The sequence below is a fragment of the Astatotilapia calliptera genome, chromosome 4 (assembly GCF_900246225.1).
Source record: "Astatotilapia calliptera chromosome 4, fAstCal1.2, whole genome shotgun sequence".
Taxonomy (NCBI): Eukaryota; Metazoa; Chordata; class Actinopteri; order Cichliformes; family Cichlidae; genus Astatotilapia; species Astatotilapia calliptera.
Window position 1 is genome coordinate 29,441,620 of NC_039305.1, and position 20,268 is coordinate 29,461,887.

At 44.4% G+C, this 20,268-nt stretch overlaps 2 protein-coding genes across 4 annotated transcripts; both read right to left on the minus strand.

Annotated features, from left to right (window-relative positions):
* Nucleotides 1–10,786: 10,786 nt before the first annotated feature.
* On the minus strand, nucleotides 10,787–15,911 carry LOC113019943 (inverted formin-2-like). The gene is made up of 3 exons (XM_026163610.1): nucleotides 15,849–15,911; nucleotides 15,669–15,752; nucleotides 10,787–12,043 (listed from the first exon to the last, which is right to left on the minus strand). Exons 1-3 carry the CDS (start codon nucleotides 15,909–15,911, stop codon nucleotides 10,787–10,789), a joined length of 1,404 nt encoding a protein of 467 aa, XP_026019395.1.
* Nucleotides 15,912–16,564: 653 nt separating this feature from the next.
* LOC113021390 (probable pathogenesis-related protein ARB_02861) lies at nucleotides 16,565–19,879 on the minus strand. Of its 3 annotated transcripts, XR_003272285.1 has the most exons (5): nucleotides 19,859–19,878; nucleotides 19,683–19,789; nucleotides 19,427–19,595; nucleotides 18,137–19,352; nucleotides 16,565–17,982 (listed from the first exon to the last, which is right to left on the minus strand). XR_003272285.1 is itself a non-coding variant. In XM_026166038.1 (3 exons), the coding sequence occupies exons 2-3, from the start codon at nucleotides 19,475–19,477 to the stop codon at nucleotides 18,789–18,791; spliced, it is 615 nt and encodes a 204-aa protein (XP_026021823.1). In that variant the 5' UTR covers nucleotides 19,478–19,595; nucleotides 19,683–19,879; the 3' UTR covers nucleotides 18,026–18,788. The 3 variants fall into 3 exon arrangements, 1 of the variants encoding a protein (XP_026021823.1); XR_003272286.1 differs by having other exon boundaries at nucleotides 18,137–18,548; nucleotides 18,621–19,595; nucleotides 19,683–19,879; XM_026166038.1 differs by lacking the exon at nucleotides 16,565–17,982 and having other exon boundaries at nucleotides 18,026–19,352; nucleotides 19,683–19,879.
* Nucleotides 19,880–20,268: the final 389 nt, after the last annotated feature.

A 20,268-nucleotide genomic window follows, 5' to 3' on the forward strand; every position in this document is an offset into this window, starting at 1 on the left:
TATAAATATCACACATGTAACTTATTACAGCTGTATAATATTGTTATATCATTTAGTAACATTACTGCATGCTGTATTATCATGACATTTGATGGCTCACCTGGTCTTGCTCCACAATCGGTGTTCCCCTTATTCTCATGCAAAGCTCTGTACTGCCTAAGCATGGATGAGGTGTTGTTGTTATATCCCAGCTCCCTGGCACATAGCAAACACTTCACCTTGTACAAAAGTAAAGCCGCTTAACATAAATTGTATTGCACCATCAGTATTATGAAAATACATCTTCTGTAGAAATTTACATACCTTGTTAGGAGGAATAAGATCAAAATGCTTCCACACAAGGGAGGACATCCTCCTCTTCTTAGCTTGCTCCATTCTCTCTTGACTTTCTCTCATAAACCTGTCTCCAAACTCTCACTAACCGCAACTCTCCATCAAACACCCACATTTTGAATGAAGTCTGAACATTGTTTATATCTCTGTCATAGCTCGCGGCAAAGTTCAAACCACTTCATGAACCAGTCACATGGTACAGCCGGGCAGCGAGGCTTCAGACGTCATCATTTTCAACTCCTCCCATAAATGAAGCAAGCCTTGATATGCGCATCGCGGAAACGCCCTCTCCATTACTTGACACAAGCTTCAAAGCCTCGATACAGAACGTCACATCACTACTCTTACCACATCAGTATGAAAGGCCTGCAAGAATGTCTTAGGGGCGTGTGGTCATGCGTGACATGTGTGGCAACAGGAAGAGATGCACCTTTGGATGGGTTTCTGATGACCTTTCATTCCAACACTCCTTTTCTTTCTATAATTCCAGTGGCATCAAAGTACACAATGTCTTCTTTGCATCGCTGTTTTTAACCATAGCATTCTAGCTTTTGCATGCACTAGAATCTTCTGCAGGACCTCCTTTTTTATGCAACCACGGGTCGCCTTTTCAGCTCTTTATGGCAGACCTCACTTCCTTTTAAAACGACTTCTGCTTTCAGTTTCTCTTCGTCACAAACTACCACACCCACAATGACAGGTGAGTCCTGAAATCGTAACTCCTTTTTTCATTTATGAAAAAAGTTTTCTGCTGTCGGAAACTACACGTGAAAAATCTTTCTTCTGAGCTGCTACTGTCAGTGTGGACCTTAGCGAATTCATCCGATTCATTCCCCTGCAACATATAGATTCTAAAAAAATCTAAATACTTTCAATGTTTATCAAAAGAGTGTCACTATTAAAATAGAGCGGCATCGGATAGTTACATTACAATTTCACTAATGAAGTCAGAGTACAAGTTTCACATTATCTTGGCAAATTTGTCTTAGTAAGTGAAAATGACTAAGAAATATGTATTTTACCTTGAAAGATCATCCCAACAAGATTACAATTGAAACCTTTACTTTTAATTCCAGTTCAAAAGACCAGAAATGTTTAATCTAATAATTACATGCTGATTGAGTTTAGACGTTTGTTAAAGCCTATGTTTTCTTCCTGTGTTGTTTATTAAAAACACAGAAAATTATTAAATTACCTTAGTATTTGCATTTGAAGATGAAGGTTTAGAGTCCCTCTCGAGGTGTTGTGTGTCAGGTGTATGGATGCCACTCTCTGCAGTTTTTCTAGTAGTAGAGAAAGGGTTGTCATTTCGGTTACAAATGTTTTTCCTTTTTTTTGTGTCCCGTTTGGATCTTTAGCATCAGAATTGTTGTCTTAAGGCCAAGAAAGATGCCAAGCGGATTTATTTTACCAAGTGGATCATCATGGCCTTGCCATATTGGTCCATTTGATTGACCTTTATTATAATTATGAATTTATTTTATTTTCAGTTCCTACAAACGGGACAGACATGACTGGGGGATAGGACAGGGAGAAAGAATGAAAGAAAGAGAGGGAGAGAAAGAAAACCAAAGGGGAGAAGAGACGGTGAGAAAGGGGGGAAGAAAGAAAAAAAAAAAAAAAACAACAACAAAAAAAACACCTGGGTCACCTGTATGGAGAAAAAAAACAGAAGAGAAAGCAAACAACAAAGAGCAGCATAAAAAAAACCGGCACCATCACAATAAACTAGCTAGCAGTAGATATCAGTAGATACTAAGTAATAAACGATATTGTGCAGCACGCAAGATAGACAGCGCACAATGTGCTTTGAGGCAGCAGCCAAGAAAGCTGTAGTCCGCGTATGTGAATACCCGTGTGTACACCTGTGTGCACACCTGTGTGCATACCTGTGTGGATCAGCATGCTTGCATTCCAAAGGTTTCTCCATGTAATGATCTGCTAGGGAGTGTGGGGAGCCACAGCCCCGTCCTCCAGGGTATGAAGCAGGTATGGAGGAGATCAAAACTCCAGACATCCAGAGGCCCCCAGAACACAAGAGACCAAGGAAGACCAACAGAGGGGCAGCCGCGCCACTGTCCCAGTAAGAGCTGAGGAGAGTCCCAGATAAGGGCTCACTCAGCAGCCGCGGAGCAGAAGCCAGGGGGAGTTGCAGTGACGCGCCCGTGAGCTCCGCCGGCAGCCAGCCGTGCCTGAGTGACCGAGCCCCAGGCCGAGAGGCCGGGGGCACCCCACCTCCGAAGTGGCCCGAGCGAGCCCCAGGCTCCAGGCCCTGATAAGCGGCCGCCAAGGAGTGAGCTGGTGTACCCGGACGCCCACCCCCAGACACAAAGAACCACCAACGCACCGACACCTGAGGGAGTCCGCCACTGGCAGGGAAAGTGGTGGTGGGTGGAGATAGGCCTCCAAACCTTGGAGGGCCTGAGGTGTCCCCAGAGAGGTGGCGTCTGATACCCAACCTGACATATAGACACAGACATACAGGCACACACAGATATAAACATCCATTCCCACCCTCATGCTCTCATATGCACTTACTCCACACTCAACCAACGCGGAGACAGACATAAATAATAAATAGACACTGTACACACGATCACACTCCCCAAGCGTACTCTACGAACCGGGTCTAGGTACCCTTGCCCCTGGAGGGGGGAACTGCACCCAGACCCAGGTGGTGTTACCCTTTTCCCTGCGGTGGGGAGAGGCAGACCGCCCCGACTCCGCAGCAGCAGGAAGGCCCCACACTCCAGACCGCAGTCGGACGGCCAACTCCTCCTCCTAGCCCCCCCGCTCCAGCAGGTCGCAGAGAACAGGGGTGAGAGAAGACTCCAAACCTCCCTCCACCCGCTCATTGTAGTGTTGATGCATGTGTGTTCTAAGGTGCAATTAAAACCCAGGTGGGCATGGAGCTACCTGCCAGAGAGCAGCAGGTAAGTGCATAGTCCCTCCTGCTAGCCCTCAATGTCTACGTGTATTCAAAATTGAGAGGTGGGCAACGACGCCAGGGGTGGGGTGTACACCCTGATGGTAATTTTGATTCCATGTATCGTGCCCACCCCCAAGATCCTATATGTATGTGTAATGAGAGTGTGAGTAATGTGAATGTCTAAGTTGTGGGATAAAATTGAGGCAGAGGCAGCCAGAAAGAATCACAATGTAAGATTAAATTAAACTAATTACCCTTTTTTTTTTTTCTTTTTTTTTTGAAGGTAAAGGTACCTTTATCTTCAGAGTGTGGAGACTTTGTTGATGCTCCAATGTCTTCATCGTTATAACGAATCACAAATATGTACAAATACAAAGTAATTAAAACGTATCCATTAGACGGACATTTCTATATGCCTTTAACGCACAAATTTTTTTTCAAAATATTTTGTAATAATCTATGTAATGACTATTTTATGAGAGGCAAAATCTTAAGCAAAGATATGAAGTACTGTATAAAATTCCTTAATAAACATTAAGTAAACAGCAGGGTGCCTTACACTACTCCAACTTATTGTTATTGTTATTACACATTAAACGTGCCTTTAAGGGTGCTCAAGGAAACTGTATAGAGCAAAATGGTGTCAAGAGATGTATTCTAAGACACTTCTTCAGCTGCGAATCAGAGAGGAGAAATACAGTTTTACTTGCAGCAAGGGCAGTCACAGAGTGAGGGCTTAGGGACTCGCGCTCTGCCACTGCCCTGGTCTTTATTTATATACATCAGTGGGTGTTTGTTCCTTACATTGAAATGTGGATGTGTATGCGTGTGACAAAGGACAGACTTCCTCTGCCTGGTATGAAGTGAAGATAAGTGTCCAGCTGTGGGAAGAAGTCTTGTAGTGAACAACAGCCTAAGTCATCAAAAGGTCAACATGCAGTATTCTACCATATGCAAACTTATATTATTAAAAGATTATACTGACTACTAAGTACAATTTTCTATTGACATTCCCTCTTGTTTGTCACGTAATAACTTTTAAGTGAGAGATCAGTAGCTAAATCTTGTACATTTTCTGTCACATCGTCATTAATCACACAAAGTCTTCATGTTCCAACAGGTCAGAGTCATCATTATCATTTGTCACGGCTATGTATGCAGCAACAGTGGAAAATATTATGCGGTTAATCATGACTTTTAGACATGGCAGGATACATGTTACAAAGACACAAAATAAAAGTAAAAATGTTCCAACTCCAATGAGTAGTCTTTTTAGCACCAGGAGCCAGTGTAAAGCCAAGAAAACCAGTCACTTGTATCACTTAAATAGTCCTGAATTCGGGCCTGCTGGATCTCTCTCAAGGCATTCAGGGCGTCAGTCATGTTTGATGAGTGTACAATGTCTGGTATGTAAGTGCAGCAGGTGTTGTTGAAGAGGACACAAAGTCCCCCTTTCTCTGCTAGTATCATGTCCAGAGCTACTCGATGTTGCATCACTGCAATGTGTAATGCATCGATTTCCTGATTCTGCTGTTCGTTGATCTTACATGAAGCGTTCAAGGAGAGTCTTAAACGGTAGTCCAGATTTTCAATCCTCAGCATGTTTTTTTTCCATTTCTCTCCAAGGGGAACAATGAATGAAGTACTTTCTGTCCGGTAGTCCATAATTTTAATTCCTTCAGTACGTCGCTTCCCCATATCGGGTCAAGTGGTTGAAGTTTAGGGAACGTTGATCTTCTTTTCCGGCATGCTATAGAAGTGGTGTTTACTGTGGTCATCCTGAAAGTGTGGTCTGACAGGAATATAGGAGCACATGTTCCTGTCCAGCCTGGGGGCAGTATGAAATATGCCCGTTTCCACATAGCCAGGCCATTCGTTGCACCCAGTACGTGCCGTTAGAAGGTCCACTCATATTCAGAGGGGCGCCCTCTCCGTGACCTGCAGTTTGGACACAGTTTGTGGTGTTTCCAAGGGGTCCGTTACCTTTTTCTTGTTGATAACACATGGAGTGGTTCTTCCCTGGGAGTTGGTCCAGGAACACTGGGAAGTGGATGGATGTATTCCGGTTTGTCACATTGAAATCGACCCAGAAGAGTTGATCACATGTTCCATTACTAAGTCCAACAGCATGTGAGATTGTATCGTTGGTGGTGGTTTGGCTGTGTTGGAATCCATTGCCAGCAAAACTAGCTGCACACTTTGCTTGAGTGTTGTTCATATATTCACCATATAGTGTGGGGTGTGTCGACGTGCTGGGAATATGAGAACAGAAATAACAGTCTGTATTTGACGATTCTGCCCTTGTCCTGTCGTGGATATAATGGTACCAGGCATTGTTCATCCACGGGTGGATGTGGTCTTGTGCCATGTCTCTTAGGTGGGAGTTATTGTGTGTCCATCTTTTCTGTCTGCTTCGTGGTTCAACGGTTTCCGGCATCAGCTGGGGTCCTGTAAGGGTGAGCGTCGTAGTCAAGGTAACCAGGAGGGTCCACCTTCCCATGACTGCGTACAGGTCCGTCACACCCTACTACTTGGTTACCCTAGAGTTGGCCAATGGCTGCAGGTTGAAGTGCAAGCAATGCTCAATCAGCACTTCCCAGTTGGAGTGGTCAGAAGCACTTGGTATGGACCCTCCTACCGTGGCGAGATCCAATCACCTGGCTTCAACCTGCAAGAAATAGGTGAAAAAGAGTCTTGCGGCAGTTTATTGTTCAAATTAACTTCTCTGTTTATCAACAATCGAGTCATCCATCCGCCAGAGTGGTTTCACGGATTGATTTATCTAGTGACCCGCTAGTAACTGGTAGTGGAAAAGGTTGCCCATGTATAATTTCAAATGGAGACAGTTTGTTAGTTTGTTGCTTCCTTATGTTATTCTCATCCACATTTTGACCAGGCCTACACATTCTGGCCATGGTCTGTCAGTTTCTTGCATTGTTTTCCTGAGCCTTTGCTTTATAGTGCCATTTGTCCTCTCCACTAATCCTGCACTCTGTGGATGGTAGGCACAATGGTGTTTCAAACTGAAATCTAGTGCTTCAGATACTTTACTGATCACGTCATTTACAAAATGGGTTCCATTATCTGATCTCATCAGAGTAGGAATTCCATATGTTGGAATGAAATGGTTGCATAGACACTTTGCAACTGAGATTGCGTCTGCTTTTTTCGCTGGGTAGATTTCTGGCCATTTTGAGAAAATCTATAATTACTAGAGCGTATTTTGAGCCCTGACACTCATTCAGTTCAATGAAGTCCATGTGAATTAATGAATTGGGTGAGGTGGTGTAGGAAAATGTCCTCTTTTTGGTCTTAAGTTATCTTGGGTATTGTGTTTTTGGCAGGTCATACATGTTCTCATATCCTTTTATAGTATAGAATTGTTGGTTTATTATAAAGATCATCTCTCCTGATGAGACATGGCTTAAACCATGGCTCACTAGAGCGGCTGTTTTGTGTAATGATTTGGGAAGAATGGGTTTTCCTGCTATTTTCATTATGTCATCAGTGTCTAGTACTGCTCCTTGTTTTAGCCATTGCTTTTGTTCTTTTGATGGTGCTGCTTTTTGTTCGTCCTGTGCTACACATTTGCAAATTGCTAAATGTCGCGGCAGTTGTACTGTTTGTAACAGTTGCTTCAGCAAATCTGCATACTGAACTGGGTTTCCAGAGGAGGTAACCATTCCTCTGTTATCCCATATTTTTGCAAAGTGGTGAACTGCTGCAAATACATACTGGCTGTCTGTGTGGATATTAATATCCTTTCTTTCATGTATTTCACATGCTCTGATTACTGCAGTCAGTTCTGCACTCTGAGCTGAATGCGTGTGTGCCAAGGCTCTTGCTTCCACTATAGTGTCTGTTGTGGTTACTGCATATTCTACACAGTTACGCCCTAGTGCATTTTTTGATGCTGAACCGTCAACAAAGATGTCAGTGAGACCTTGTGGTGTACTGTAAATGTCAGCACGTGGTTTAGTTTCCTCTTCTAATTTTTCCACGCAGCAATGTGCTTTTCCCTCCGTGGGTGTTGGCAACAATGTGCCAGGATATAAAGGTCCACATCTCACTATGTTGATGTGGGATTGCGAAAGCAGTGTGCCAACATAGGAGAGTTGTCTAGCATGTGTTAAGAAAGGCAAATGTGCTTGTAGCAGTATAGAAGTTACTGCATGTGGTACTCTAACAGTCAGAGTGTGTCCTAAAACTATGTCAGCAGATTTGTTGCACTGCCTCTGAAGCTGCTGCACATGCTTGTACACAGGTGGGCATTCCTGAGGCCAGGAATGAATAGAGTTTGTTTGAATAGAAAGCTAGTGGCCTTTGTTTTTCTCCAAATGATTGTGTCAATACTGCTTTCATGTGTCTCTGTGTTCCGTCTACATTTAAGTAGAATGGTTTGCCATAATCTGGTAATGCAAGCACAACGTTAGTTTGGAGCATGATTTTTAGTTTAGTAAATGCTCCTTCTGCTTCTGGTGTCCACTGTATTTTATCTTTTAAAGCAAGATCTTTTCCATAGATTAGGTTTTGCAGTGGTTGTACCTGTGCTGCATATTCTGGAATCCACACCCTGCAGAAGTTACATAGCCCGAGAAAACTCATCATCTGTTGCTTAGTTTGTGGCTGTGGTGCATTTTGTATGGCCACTTTTCTTTTGTCTAGTAGTTTTCTTCCTTCACCTGAGAGGGTGTGGCCTAAGTATGTTGCTTCAGGTCTCCATAATTGGAGTTTATTCAGAAACACTTTGTGGCCTTGCTCAGCCAGGTGACGTAGAACAGCCATAGTATTCTGTTTACACCCTTCCTCTGTGTGGCCAGTCACTAAAATATCATCTATGTAAAGTAGAAACTGTCCTTCTGCTGGCAGGAGGCAGGACATCATTGATTTCTTTAAAGCTTCAGCATAGAGAGTGGGGCTGTTTTGAAATCCCTGAGGTAACCTAGTATAGGTGTATCTCTGTCCCTCAAATGTGAAGCCGAACAGATATTGTGAGTTAGGATGTAAAGGCACTGAGAAAAAGGCATTTGATAAATCTATCACTGAGAACCATTGTTCTTTTGGAGTGACTTGATTCAGTATAGTGTGAGGATTTGCTACTACTGGTGGTGTCATTTCAGTAATTTCATTTATTGCTCGCAGATCATGTACCAAACGATACTTTCCAGTATTAGCTTTCTTGACTGGGAAGATTGGAGTATTGCAGGTAGCAGAATTAGTTTTTATTAGAATTCCTGCTTTTTCCATATCTTTTCATATCACTGGTTTAATCCCTTCTGTTGCTTCCTTAGATAAGGGGTATTGTGGTTTAATGGGCCTGCGGGATGAAACAGTCTGTACTGTTACTGAGTCTGCGTTTTTTATTAATCCCACATCAGTTGGTCCATTCGACCACAGTGTAGAAGGTAAACTTTTAAGTGCTGGCTCTTCTTCCAGCGAGAGAATTTGTCATTCTTGTGTGCTGTCGTGCAGATGAGCGTTGGGTGTAGTTCTTATCACCCAGCCCAGTGTATATCTCATGCACCCTGTTCTTTTACCCTGTGCCCAACCCTTTTCCTCTGTAGGTGTATATTTATCATTTTCTACCTTTTGCAGGACATAAGTGTTGCAGAGTCAGATATGGGCTTTTTAGGCTGTGCACCTGTTTATCATTGTTAAGGTTCACATAATTGAGGAAGGAGAGTACAAACAACCAGGTCCAGAAGATCCTGGTCAAACAATTGATTTTAATGAATACACGCGTGGGAAGACCACTGTACGCAGACAGGAATTAATCTTCGACTTACCGTATTTTCACGACCATAAGGCGCACTTAAAAGTCTTAGATTTTCTTCAAAAAGTGCGGCGCGCCCTATAGCGCGGTGCGCCCTATGTGTTGTAAGGAGGACGTAGTAGAGAACACCATGAGAACGTTAAAGGGTGAAGTGCAGGACATCGTTGTTTTAACAACCCTGAAAATGGCAAAGAGACACGCTTACGAAGCACAGTTTAAACTGAAGGCCATCAGCTACGCGGAGGAACATGGAAATCGAGCAGCGGCGAGAGAATTTAAGATTAACGAATCGATGGTTCGCAAATGGAGGAAGCTGGAAAACAAGCTCCGGCAGGTCAAGAAAACACAGCTGAGTTTCCGCGGACATAAGGCGAGGTGGCCCGAGTTGGAGGAAAGACTCGAGCGGTGGATCATCGAGCAAAGAACGAGCGGGAGAAGCGTTTCGACGGTCACTATTCGGCTAAAAGCAGTTTCACTAGCTGAAGAGATGAACATTGAACATTTCCAAGGAGGTCCGTCTTGGTGCTTTCGTTTTATGAAACGGTGCCATTTTTCCATCCGGACCAGGACTACGGTAGCGCAGCAACTTCCAGCGGATTATAAGGAAAAGCTGGCCATCTTCCGCTCCTACTGCAGCAAACACATCGGCCGAACACAGGTACCGAATTCAGGTCTGCGTGCCGCGCTGAAATGGTAGCGCTGTGTAGGACGACTGCTGTGTTCCTTCGGATTACCCCCCACCCCCCTATCCACCCCTGTGGCTAGTCACGTGCTCTAATGTTGTGATGTGGACATTAATGTGCTCTCTGTGCAGAGGAGTTTTTTTTTTTGTTTCCTGTTCTCATGCTGTCCTCCCATAGGTGCCCAGCGTGAGAAGAGGTCTCTTTTTTTCCTCTTGTACTTTTTCCCCATTGTTGTGTAATTTTTCAGTGTTTTCTCTGCAACGCTGCCGATCTCCGACTGTATTCCCATGTGAGGTCTTTGTTGTGTGTGTAAGTCGGGGGGGTCCTATTCCTCTGCGGGGCAACCTGCATATGGCCAATAAAGCATTCATTCAATTCAATTCAATTCAATTTATTACTGTTAAAACAAAGTATAATGTGAATCTATAATATATTTGAAAATTGATAATAAATACCATTGACTCGATTAAATCATGCTCTCATGATGTTGTTATTGTTCTCACTAGTACATATCTGTCACAATCCTGGGTCTTTTGACCCAGTGTTTTGAGTTTTAGTTTATGTTTAAGCCCTTCAGGTTTTCTAAGTTCATTTTTTTATCATGCCTAGGCTGTTCTAGTTCTTTATTAGATTCCACTTGTATCTTCCACCCATGTCAAGTCTCCCTTCCCCTTCATGTGTTTCATGTCTGTGTCTTACATTGTCAAGTTCTGGTTGTCTTTTTTTTTTTTTTTTTTTTTTTTTTTGAGTCTGAAATGTAAAGCATATTTATTTTCCCAACAAAAACAACACAAAACCGCATTTCTGGCTAACAACAACACAAACAGCAGAAGTTTTGGCAGTTTGCTGGTCTGCAGCAAGTGTTTGTAAATACAAACACTATGTTTGTATAGTGTTTGGGGGTTTTAAAAGGGACCACAGGTTTTAAAAAAATCCATTCAGTATTCAATCTTCAAGACAAATGCTGCACGCTGCATTCATACTGTTTAATTTAAAAGATAAACATACATAAGATAAAATGTTAAATGGAATAAAAACGTTAAATGGAATAAAAACAACACGATGCCTTCATCGAGCGTAATCGGGCTCTTTTTGGGGTCTATCGACCTCGTCTTGGCCAGACGTTTTCGCCCCCGTGTACGTGGTCTCCTTGTGCCACTTCTCTTGCCCTACAGTCTCTGGTAAATGGCTTGGTTTATTAGTAGTTTCTCCTTTCCCCTCTCCCATAATATCGCTTTCCATGCTCCGCTTTGTGTCCGTACTTGGAATTTCTTTGACATGAACGTTTACGCTAAGATCCGTTGGCTGCTCGGGGGCCGGGCTGGGTGTGTCGTCAAACGTAGCCTCCAGCAGGTCAGAGTCTGAGGGGGATGAAGGACTGATGACGCTGGTCTCTGCTGAATCTAGTGAAAAGCCATTTGTGGGGAGGCATGGTTGGTGGTCCCCTTTAACCTGAGACTGAGCTTGAGTCACATCTATGGGTGATGCTGCATCTTTCTCTGGCTGCAGAGATGTAAGTCTTCCCAGGAGTGCCGCTGGAGCTGTCTTTCCTGGGAGTGTGCTTGGAGGTGCGGCTGTGCCGTCGTGCACTGCATTCAGCTGAGGAGCCGGCAGAGTCTCTTCTGACGGGCTTATAAAGCCGTTCAACTCGCCCGTGCTGTTGTGGCGACCCTCTGTCCTAGACGTGGTAGGAGCGGAAATGGTGGCCATGTCGACGGCTTCTTCGCCTACAGACTTCGCACTTGATCCATGTGGGCAGGTATCCCTACGCATTTCACTAGAAGGGAGGCTTTCCGAAGCGCACCTTGGCCGGGTCTTTCTGAGGCTGAAACCTTTTCTGATGTCCGCCAGGAGGTTTTCTATGATGCAGCCGTCGTTCTGCGGCACAAAACCTTTGATTATTTTCCCATTCTCTCCTTTCTGTCTCTTGGAGTCTTCCTCTGCCAGCTGCTTCTTTCTCTTCTTAGCCTTGGCCGCCTGTTCTGTCCGAGTTTTGTTTTCCTTCAGCGCCTTGATGAAGAGTCCTCGGAAAGTCCTGATGGTACCGAAGAGTTCCTCCAGTGACAGCTGATTGGCATCTTCACATAAATAGACAGCCAGTTCACCCTTTTTCGTCTCAATCGTGGCGAATCTCTCGTTTAATTCTCCGAACAACTCCAGATTTGCCTCGAGAACTTTTGCATATTGCTCCTTCACCTCCGCAGCAGAGTTGGAGACTTTCTTGGCTGTCTCATTCAGCCGTTTGAGTAACGCACTGGCTTCTGACTGAACAGAGTCCAGGTTAATTCTGAGGAGCAAGGGTGACAAGCGCCAAGTGTTAGAAATCTTTTTTTTTTTTTTTTTTTTTTTTGCCTGTCCCGTTTGGCTCTTTTGCCATCAGAATTTCAGAATTGTTGTCTAAAGGCAAAGAAAGATGCCCAACGGATTTACTTTACCAAATTGACCATCCCAGCCTTGCCGTAATGGTCCATTTGATTCACCTTTTATTGTTTATTTTATTTTCACTTACTGAATACGGGACAGACTTGACTGGGGGAAAGAAGGGGAGAAAGAAAGAGGGAAAGAGAAACAGCTGAGAAGAGGGACGGGGGAGAAGGGCAAAAAACAAAAACCAACAGAATGAGCAGAAAAAAAAAGAAATAAAAAATGCATATATCAATCACCTGGATCACCTGCTGAGAAAGAAAAAAGAAAACAAGCAGAAGAGAACAAGAGTAATAGAATAAACAGCATCACAATGATATATGGGAATATGACAGTAAATACTAAATGTTAAACATTATTGTGCAGCACGTAAGATCGACAGAACAGTGTGCTTTGAGGTAGGAGCCAAAAAGGGTGTAGTTTGTGGGTGTGATCACCCGTGTGTACACCTGTGAGCATGGACGCGCTTGTTTTTTTTTTTAAAGGTTCCTTCATGTAATGATCTGCTAGAGGGTGTGGGGGGGGCCACAGCCCCGTCCTCCAGGGCATGAAGCAGGTATGGAGGTGATCAAAACTCCAGACATCCAAGTTCTGGTTGTCATGTCTGCGTCTCATTATGTTTCCTATTTTATTTTGAAGAGATCTTGTGCTTTTATATTATGGATTATGTTTTGAGTCCTTTGAAATCTAGGGAAACAAGAAACAGTACAACAGTAATGGTTATCATAGGTTTAGTTCTTTGGCTTTGTAATATGGCATCCCTGTGTTCAATGTTGTGTCTACTGGGACCTTTTTGTACCATGTTTCTGGTCCCTATGTTCTGTCTTCTCAGTTGCTGTTAAGTTTGCATGTCTAGAGTTCAGTCAGTGTGTTTCCTGTTTTACTTTGAAGGTCCATGTCTCATGTGAGTGTTTTTAGTTTTGCTTCCCTTGTCTCGTCCAGCCTAATTACTCCCAGCTGTGCTCTCCTTCTGTTTCTCATTCCCTCGTTGTCCCTCTGTGTATTTAAGCCCTGTGTTTCTCTTTGTCAGTGTCGTAGTCTCCCTCATGGCTGTGTGTCAGTTTATCCATGCCCCAGTTTAGTTTTGTTATATTTTTGTGCCATTCTGCAATAAAGCAGCTTTTTGAGTTTTATTCCTGCGTGGTGAGTTTTGCGTTTGGGTCCTTCTCTTGCCTGCACACAGCCGAAACATGACAATATCAGTATCCACGTCGCACGCATGCATAATCGCTGCATACAGCAACTGTATGTTGTTGACAAAACGACACACCATAGCATCATTACAAATTAAATCAGTACCATACATGTTAAGAAAATGCACGTTGACCGCATGTGATGGAGAAGTCGTTCTGCACTTGTTTTCCTGAATATAAAATAGTGGAACAGTTTTTTAGAAGAAACATCTTTATCGCTGGTGGAAAACTGTCTAGCGAGTTTCGAAAACTGTCAGGGCCCTGAGCCGTTATGAATTATATTATTATTGTATGTATATTTGGTGTTGCTGTCCCTCTTCTCCCTGTTTGTGTGTATATGTGTTTCTGCAAGCACCGGTGTTGTGCCAGAAAGTGATTGCCGTCCGCGGGAGCGCGTGCAGCTGCTTAAAGCTGCAGCGCCCGGATTTCTTGCGTTGCCAGCTATGTTGCCAGCTACTTCCGTGCAACTGATATAACGTGGGGGGGGAAAAAATCCCCAAACACATTTATGCCTTTGTTATTAGGCAAAGGTATGCATTTATGGAATTTGAACGTTTGTAACTGAATTATGACGTTTATCAGAAGTTTGCTTTCATTGTGTAGCGCTGTCACGAATGACTACACGCATCATGATGGAATAATTAATGCCTACAGGTTTAGTATGTCTACTCTCGTTGTTCATATTTGTTATAAGTAGGGATGGGTACCGGTATCCGGTTCTGACATAAACGGTAGTAACCAGACCGAAAAGCAGCGCACATTTTGGTGCTTTATTTCGGTGCTTTTTTTTTTCCTGAGCTGTGATACACGTTAGATTCTAGCCAATCATTTCACGTTTCTGAGGATAGTAGGCGGGCCCAGGTACGTACGTACTTTTAGAGCAGAGCTACAGATTAAAAATGCCCAAGGCGAAGCAGTCAAAAGTCTGGCTGTACTTCACAGCAAAAGATGCAAACTCAGCAGCCTGCAACAAGTGTTTTAAGGTGATACTGTGCAAAGGAGGTAACACCTCAAATCTGATGAAACACCTGGCGACGCATAGTTTCTTTTAAAAGCCGAGAAATGCACCGTATTTGATAGCTTGCTGTGAGACCTCACACCGGGCACATCTACTGCGGGTGTGGTGCCTGTTATGCAACATCCCCCAAAAACACGAAGAGGAGAGTCCTGGCCCGTAGCCCTGTGATACCATATATGCCCATAGCTGCAGAAAAGGCTAACATTGTTATCTTTTTACCAAAAAACAGATGAATATGAGAGGTTTTTGGACCAATTTTTGTGTTTTCCATTCTTTAAGCACCGGTTTGAGCACCGTTTAAGCACCGGCACGTTTCAAAAGTACCGGTTTGGCACCGGTATCGGATAAAACCTAAACGATACCCATCTCTAGTTATAAGACTGTCAAATTGTAGTTAAAACAATAAAGACCTATTGTGCCAGTATCACCATGACTCTTTCTTGTTTGTTCAGAATAACGACTGAGAACATGGCATTTTAGCGCTACCAAAAAGTGATTGTGGCCTATAACTTGTCACTGAAACTGTCACGGTCCTGGGTCAGTGACCCAGTGTTTTGAGTTTCTTGTGCCTCTGAGTTTTCTGTATTATGTTCTTAGTTCTCTTTGTTGTCCCTGCTTATTCTTTAGTGTAGTGTCTTAGTTTGGTTTTCTTGTATTCTGTTTAGTTCTCTGAGTATTTAGTAGCTGCCCTCTGTGTTTCTTAGTTGCTCTGTCTCCCCTAGTCTAGTTTGCATCTGTGCTAATTCCTGTTTTACTTTGAAGGTCTGTGTCTCATGTGAGTGTATCCTACTTTGCTCCCTTGTCTCGTCAGTTCTGATTTCTCCCAGCTGTGCTCTCCTTCTGTGTCTCATTCCCCTCGTTACTTCCCATTGTATTTAAACCCTGTGTTTCTTTGAGTCAGTGTCGCGTCGTCCCTCATGCTGTGTGGATCTCCCTGTGTGTGTTAGTTCATTGTTTCCCAGTTTAGCTTAGTTTACTTTGTATGCTCGTTTTTCTGTGACAAGCAAATAAAGCTGTGGTTTTGAGTTCATCCCCTGAGTCTGAGTCCTGCACTTTGAGTCCTCATCTCCTGCCTGCCACACAGCGTTTCATGACAGAACGACGCAACCAGACATGGACTCAGCAGGCTCCGCCCGGGAAATTGATTTGGCCCGCATCCAAGGTCTGGTAGAGTGGATTTCCCACACTGATGATGTTCGGGCCGTAACCGTGGGAATCAAAGCCATTGAAGCCATCCTCAAGAGGAACCCCCACTTTGGTCAACTCAGAGGATTTATGGACTCGATACATATGATACGCGAGGCCCGGGAGGTACCGCAAGCCCGAGAGTTAGCCATTCTCGCCCGCTCCCGGTATTCAGTGCCGAAACCACCACCACTGCAGCATCAGGTGGAGCTCTCTGCAACGCAGCAGTGGCCATTAAAGCGGAAGGGGGTTTCCACGCCACTGCCGCGGAATTCTTCACCCTCCACATCTAGCTCTGACCACCGCTCACCTGCCTCTTTCCTCGCAGCGATGTGGTCAGAGGAGGAGGAGTCAGATTCACCCTCTCTGCCATTACCGGCAACCACCACTACCTCCGCTCCCATTTCCAGGGGGAAGCGGCGGTGTTCCAGATCAACTGGCGTTTAGATCAACTGGCGTTGGTCGAACAGATGTGTGGCAGTCTTGCGTTTCAGTAGCTCCTACCGACAAACCAGCAAAAAAACGCCAAATGTGTCATCTGTGACACTTGTGAGGTTATCTCAAACACACTCCGTCAGTCTTGATGCTGTTGAACAACAAAATGTTTAAAAATGTGGCGAGTTTACCTGGTGATATCCTCATGCGCGACGCGATCGCGAAAACAGCAAACAAGTAACACCACGCCGTTGTTGTTCACAGGACAGCAAGAGTAAACGATCGGGAGACCCTTGTCGTCGTTATCGTTCCACTCGCACGGTTTATTTCACCGAATTCAGCGTTTTTGCTCCACAACTAAAGCGAGCAGTTTACTTTGTGCACTAACATGGAGTCGAGTCAACCAGCGCCACCTCTGGCCAAGTGCCACAGCCTACAGCCAGATCAACTGGTGACACACATCTGCAGCACGTTTGAATTCGTGTCATGCACATTTGTACCTTTCAATTGTGTGTTTGTGCGTCATGCAAATAAACCATTGAAATGAATGAAATGATATCATGTATTTATTATCAGCCTACATTTGTACAAAATGCCAAATGACATACACATAGTCATAAGAATCACCATCCTGATATCAACACTTTTGCCCATAAGAAAAATGTCGTGAACAAATATATGACACACCAATATTTCACCAGTGTTGTAACTCACATGTCGCCAGCATAGTCTGCCTGTGTCTCCCCTCTGCAAACGAACATTTCAGAGTTGGATGTGATATACAGTCTGCATAAGTGTGGTCAATCTCATAACGATCCGTAAGGGGATGGCAGCTACGCTGAATGCACAGCAGTCACACAGTGATCAGCAATAAACAGTCCCCAAAACTTGCATATAATCCCCAATGTGGAGCCCATCTACTGACTACCACATAGCAGCTGGACCAGTCCCCAATGCAGGTCAGTCCACTGCTGCCACCTGTGGCCAAGTACCATAGCCTACCACTAGATTAACTTGTGACACACATCTGCACCTGCTGCTATGATCACATTGAGTAAAGGCTGAGTGGCTGCACTCACACGTGGTGCATCTAAATCTACCCACAAATATGTTGAAACATGCAATGCCAGCAATGTGGATTGTCAACACTACAAACAATCAGTAAGCAAAGACTACACGGGTCAATTCCTTCTGTGTTCATTCAACACCCGCTACATTTGTAGTCGCCTACTGCAGAGGGGAAGTCGACACACACTGTGTGGTACCACTTCCCACAGAAGGTGCATTCAATCTGCAAGGAAAAGTAGATTGTCAGTGTCATTCAGCTGGAGTCAGGCTCTTGAGTAAAGCAACTAAACATGTTACAGTGTACAGATACTGCATATTTCTGTGCAACAGTCTCATCTGTGCATCACTTGCTGTTTCCATGCGTCCTGTAGGTGCTCTAGTGTCTTTGAAGTGCAGAGGCATGCAGGTCACCTGAACTAGAATTCCACTGTTGGTACATCAAAGTGACATGTCACCCAGTGATGTTGAAGTAACCCAGTCAAGGTGCGTCCATCTTAGGTATTGATTCTGTCATCTTACCCAGTCATCGGTTTCTGCACCTGAGCTTGCCTCACCACAGGCACGACATAGCTGGGAAATGTCATCTATAAATACATATGTCACAATGTGGATACACACATAACTGTCACAAATGGAGGTCCAAATGCCGTTTCCCGGGTATACCTGAGTTTTGGAGCAGAGAGAGCGCTAGCTCCAGTCTGAGCCTGGCAACCCCCTCCTCGTCAACAGGGAAAGATATATTGGTCCCCGACAGTATTTGTTCTGCAAGCTGAACATTGTCTACTCATCAGAATCTGTCCATTTAGGTACAATACACAATGAGCATTGTACTAACCTTGCATACAAAGACGCCACAGGATGTTAGGTCCTGCTGTTTTGGATGGGCAACAGTTGAGCATGTCCATTTGCCGATGGCTGGACATTTCCGTCTAACCAGAGCTCTTTCAAATGTTAAAAAAAAGAAAAAACAGATGAGTACAAAAAACAAGAAAAGGAACAGGTACTGAATGTCATCCAGTGCAGCAGCCTTATGTGATCCACATGTACAAGTTAGAAATCTGACTGCTGTGGTTAACATTAGCCTGTTGTGCGTACCTTGTCACATCCCTGCACCTATCGAGTTGTGCTTGTGTTGCCCCAAATGGGTCAACAAAGACAGCCCACATTTCTTTCAGATACATTATCTTGAAAAACAAATGGAGATCATGTTAAACCTAGTAGGTTCACGTCAAATTCTGATGGTTGTGTGGCGTCTTACAATGAGTGTCCAGTGTCTGTTGTCACAGACTGCCCCAGCTGCCACGTCATAATTCAGCAGATCCAGCTACAAAGTGAAGATCGTGGCATTACATCATGAATAGTCGTAAATGAGGATGGTTACATGTCAAAGCCAACTCACCTTCCTGAAACCTTTCATGGACCCCTGCCAAACTGATGTCATGAAATAGGAGTCCATAATCAATACAGCGTGTTGGCTCCCCACCAGTGTCAAATATGCATTTATGATCTAGGGGCACACACGGTACATTGTCATTCCCGTCCAATGAGGTGACCACTCATGTGGAAAACATCTACATACCTCACTTTCCAACTCTTTCCCAGGGGCCAAATCTGCAATGTTCTCCGCAAATAGCTTGTAAGGCCCAATTCTGGACCACAGCACCTTTCACCAGCCCAGATTCTGGTTATTACTGTGAAGACAACATTGTCAGGAACTTGTCAGACATATCATTTGTACATTGTCTGCTTACTCACCATTTTCGGGGTCACAGCGAGACTGCACCAGTGCTGGCCCCTGGCAGGGTGGCGGTGACAGTGGGGGTGCTGATGGCCCCTGGCAGGGTGGCGGTGACAGTGGGGGTGCTGATGGCCCCTGGCAGGGTGGCGGTGACAGTGGGGGTGCTGATGGCCCCTGGCAGGGTGGCGGTGACAGGTTCTTCAGCTTTGCTGGGACCCTCTCCTCAGGCTGGAAGTAGTGCGTCAGTTGGTCAACGTTGACCTTCACAGTCCGCTTGCCCTTCCCTGACACCAAGTCAGCACTTTTGCCTTCCAGCTTCACAATCCTCAAGGGTCCCAGCATATCAGCATCCAGTTTGCCACCTTTTCTCTGTTCCTGCCTCACATTTTTGCGCAAAACCATGTCTCCCACCTGGAAGCCATCCTCCTCTCCCCTTTCTGCCTTCCCCCTGCGGATCTTGTCTTGGGTGGTTTTGACATTTTTGGTTACGTCAGCGTAAACCACCTCCTGGGATTTTAGGCCCTCACACACGTCTTCATTCGAAATGAGTTTAGTGACCATGCCTTCTGTAACCTGCCAAAATACAATGACTGAGTAACTGGATTAGGATTGAGACATCTTCTCTCTTGTACATTACACCATTTTACCTTGTATGCCTTTGGGATCTCCGATGGATACCTTGCCTCTCTGCCGAACATGAGGTAATATGGGCTGTATTTTGTTGTCAGCTGCTTTTATGTCCTCAGTCCAAACATGGTTGACTGCAGGAATTTGTCCCAGTTCTTGGGCTCGTCACTCACCAGTTTATTGAGGGATCTGAAATGTCAATGCATGAATACAATATACTAAATAGCCATCGTTGTGACATAGTTACAGCACAATATATAAATGACAGTATTGTACCTCTGGATTGTGCCATTTAATCTCTCCACCAAGCCATTGGTTTGGGGATGGTATGGTGAGCAGAGGCTTCTTCGGATGCCCAGGGTTTTACACAGGCCATAGTTGACCTTGAAAAGGTGATCACATTGGTCATCCAAGCTGACATTACATATGTGCTTGAGCTACTAATACCCCACCTTGTTGCAGAACTCTGAGCCCTGGTCTGTTAGCAGTCTTTTAGGTGCACTAAATTTGTAGAAAAAATCCAGAATACAACTGGTGACCTCATCTGCAGTTTTGTTTTGCAGTGGGTAGGCCTCTGCCCATTTGGTGAAATAGTCAACCATCACACAAATGTACTGATTACCACCATCCGTTAAGGTCAGTTTACCCACAAGATCCATTCCAACGAGCTCAAAGGGCTCTGTGACCTGTGAGGGGGGTAAAGAAGAACATGTCACATTTGATGTATTTGGACAGTAACAAATATGCTGTCTGTGTTACTGTACCTCGATTGGAATGTATCCTTTCTTTTCCTTAATATTGGCCCGCTTACACTGGCATTGTGGGCACTGAGCAACCTATTGCCAAATTAAGTAACATTGCA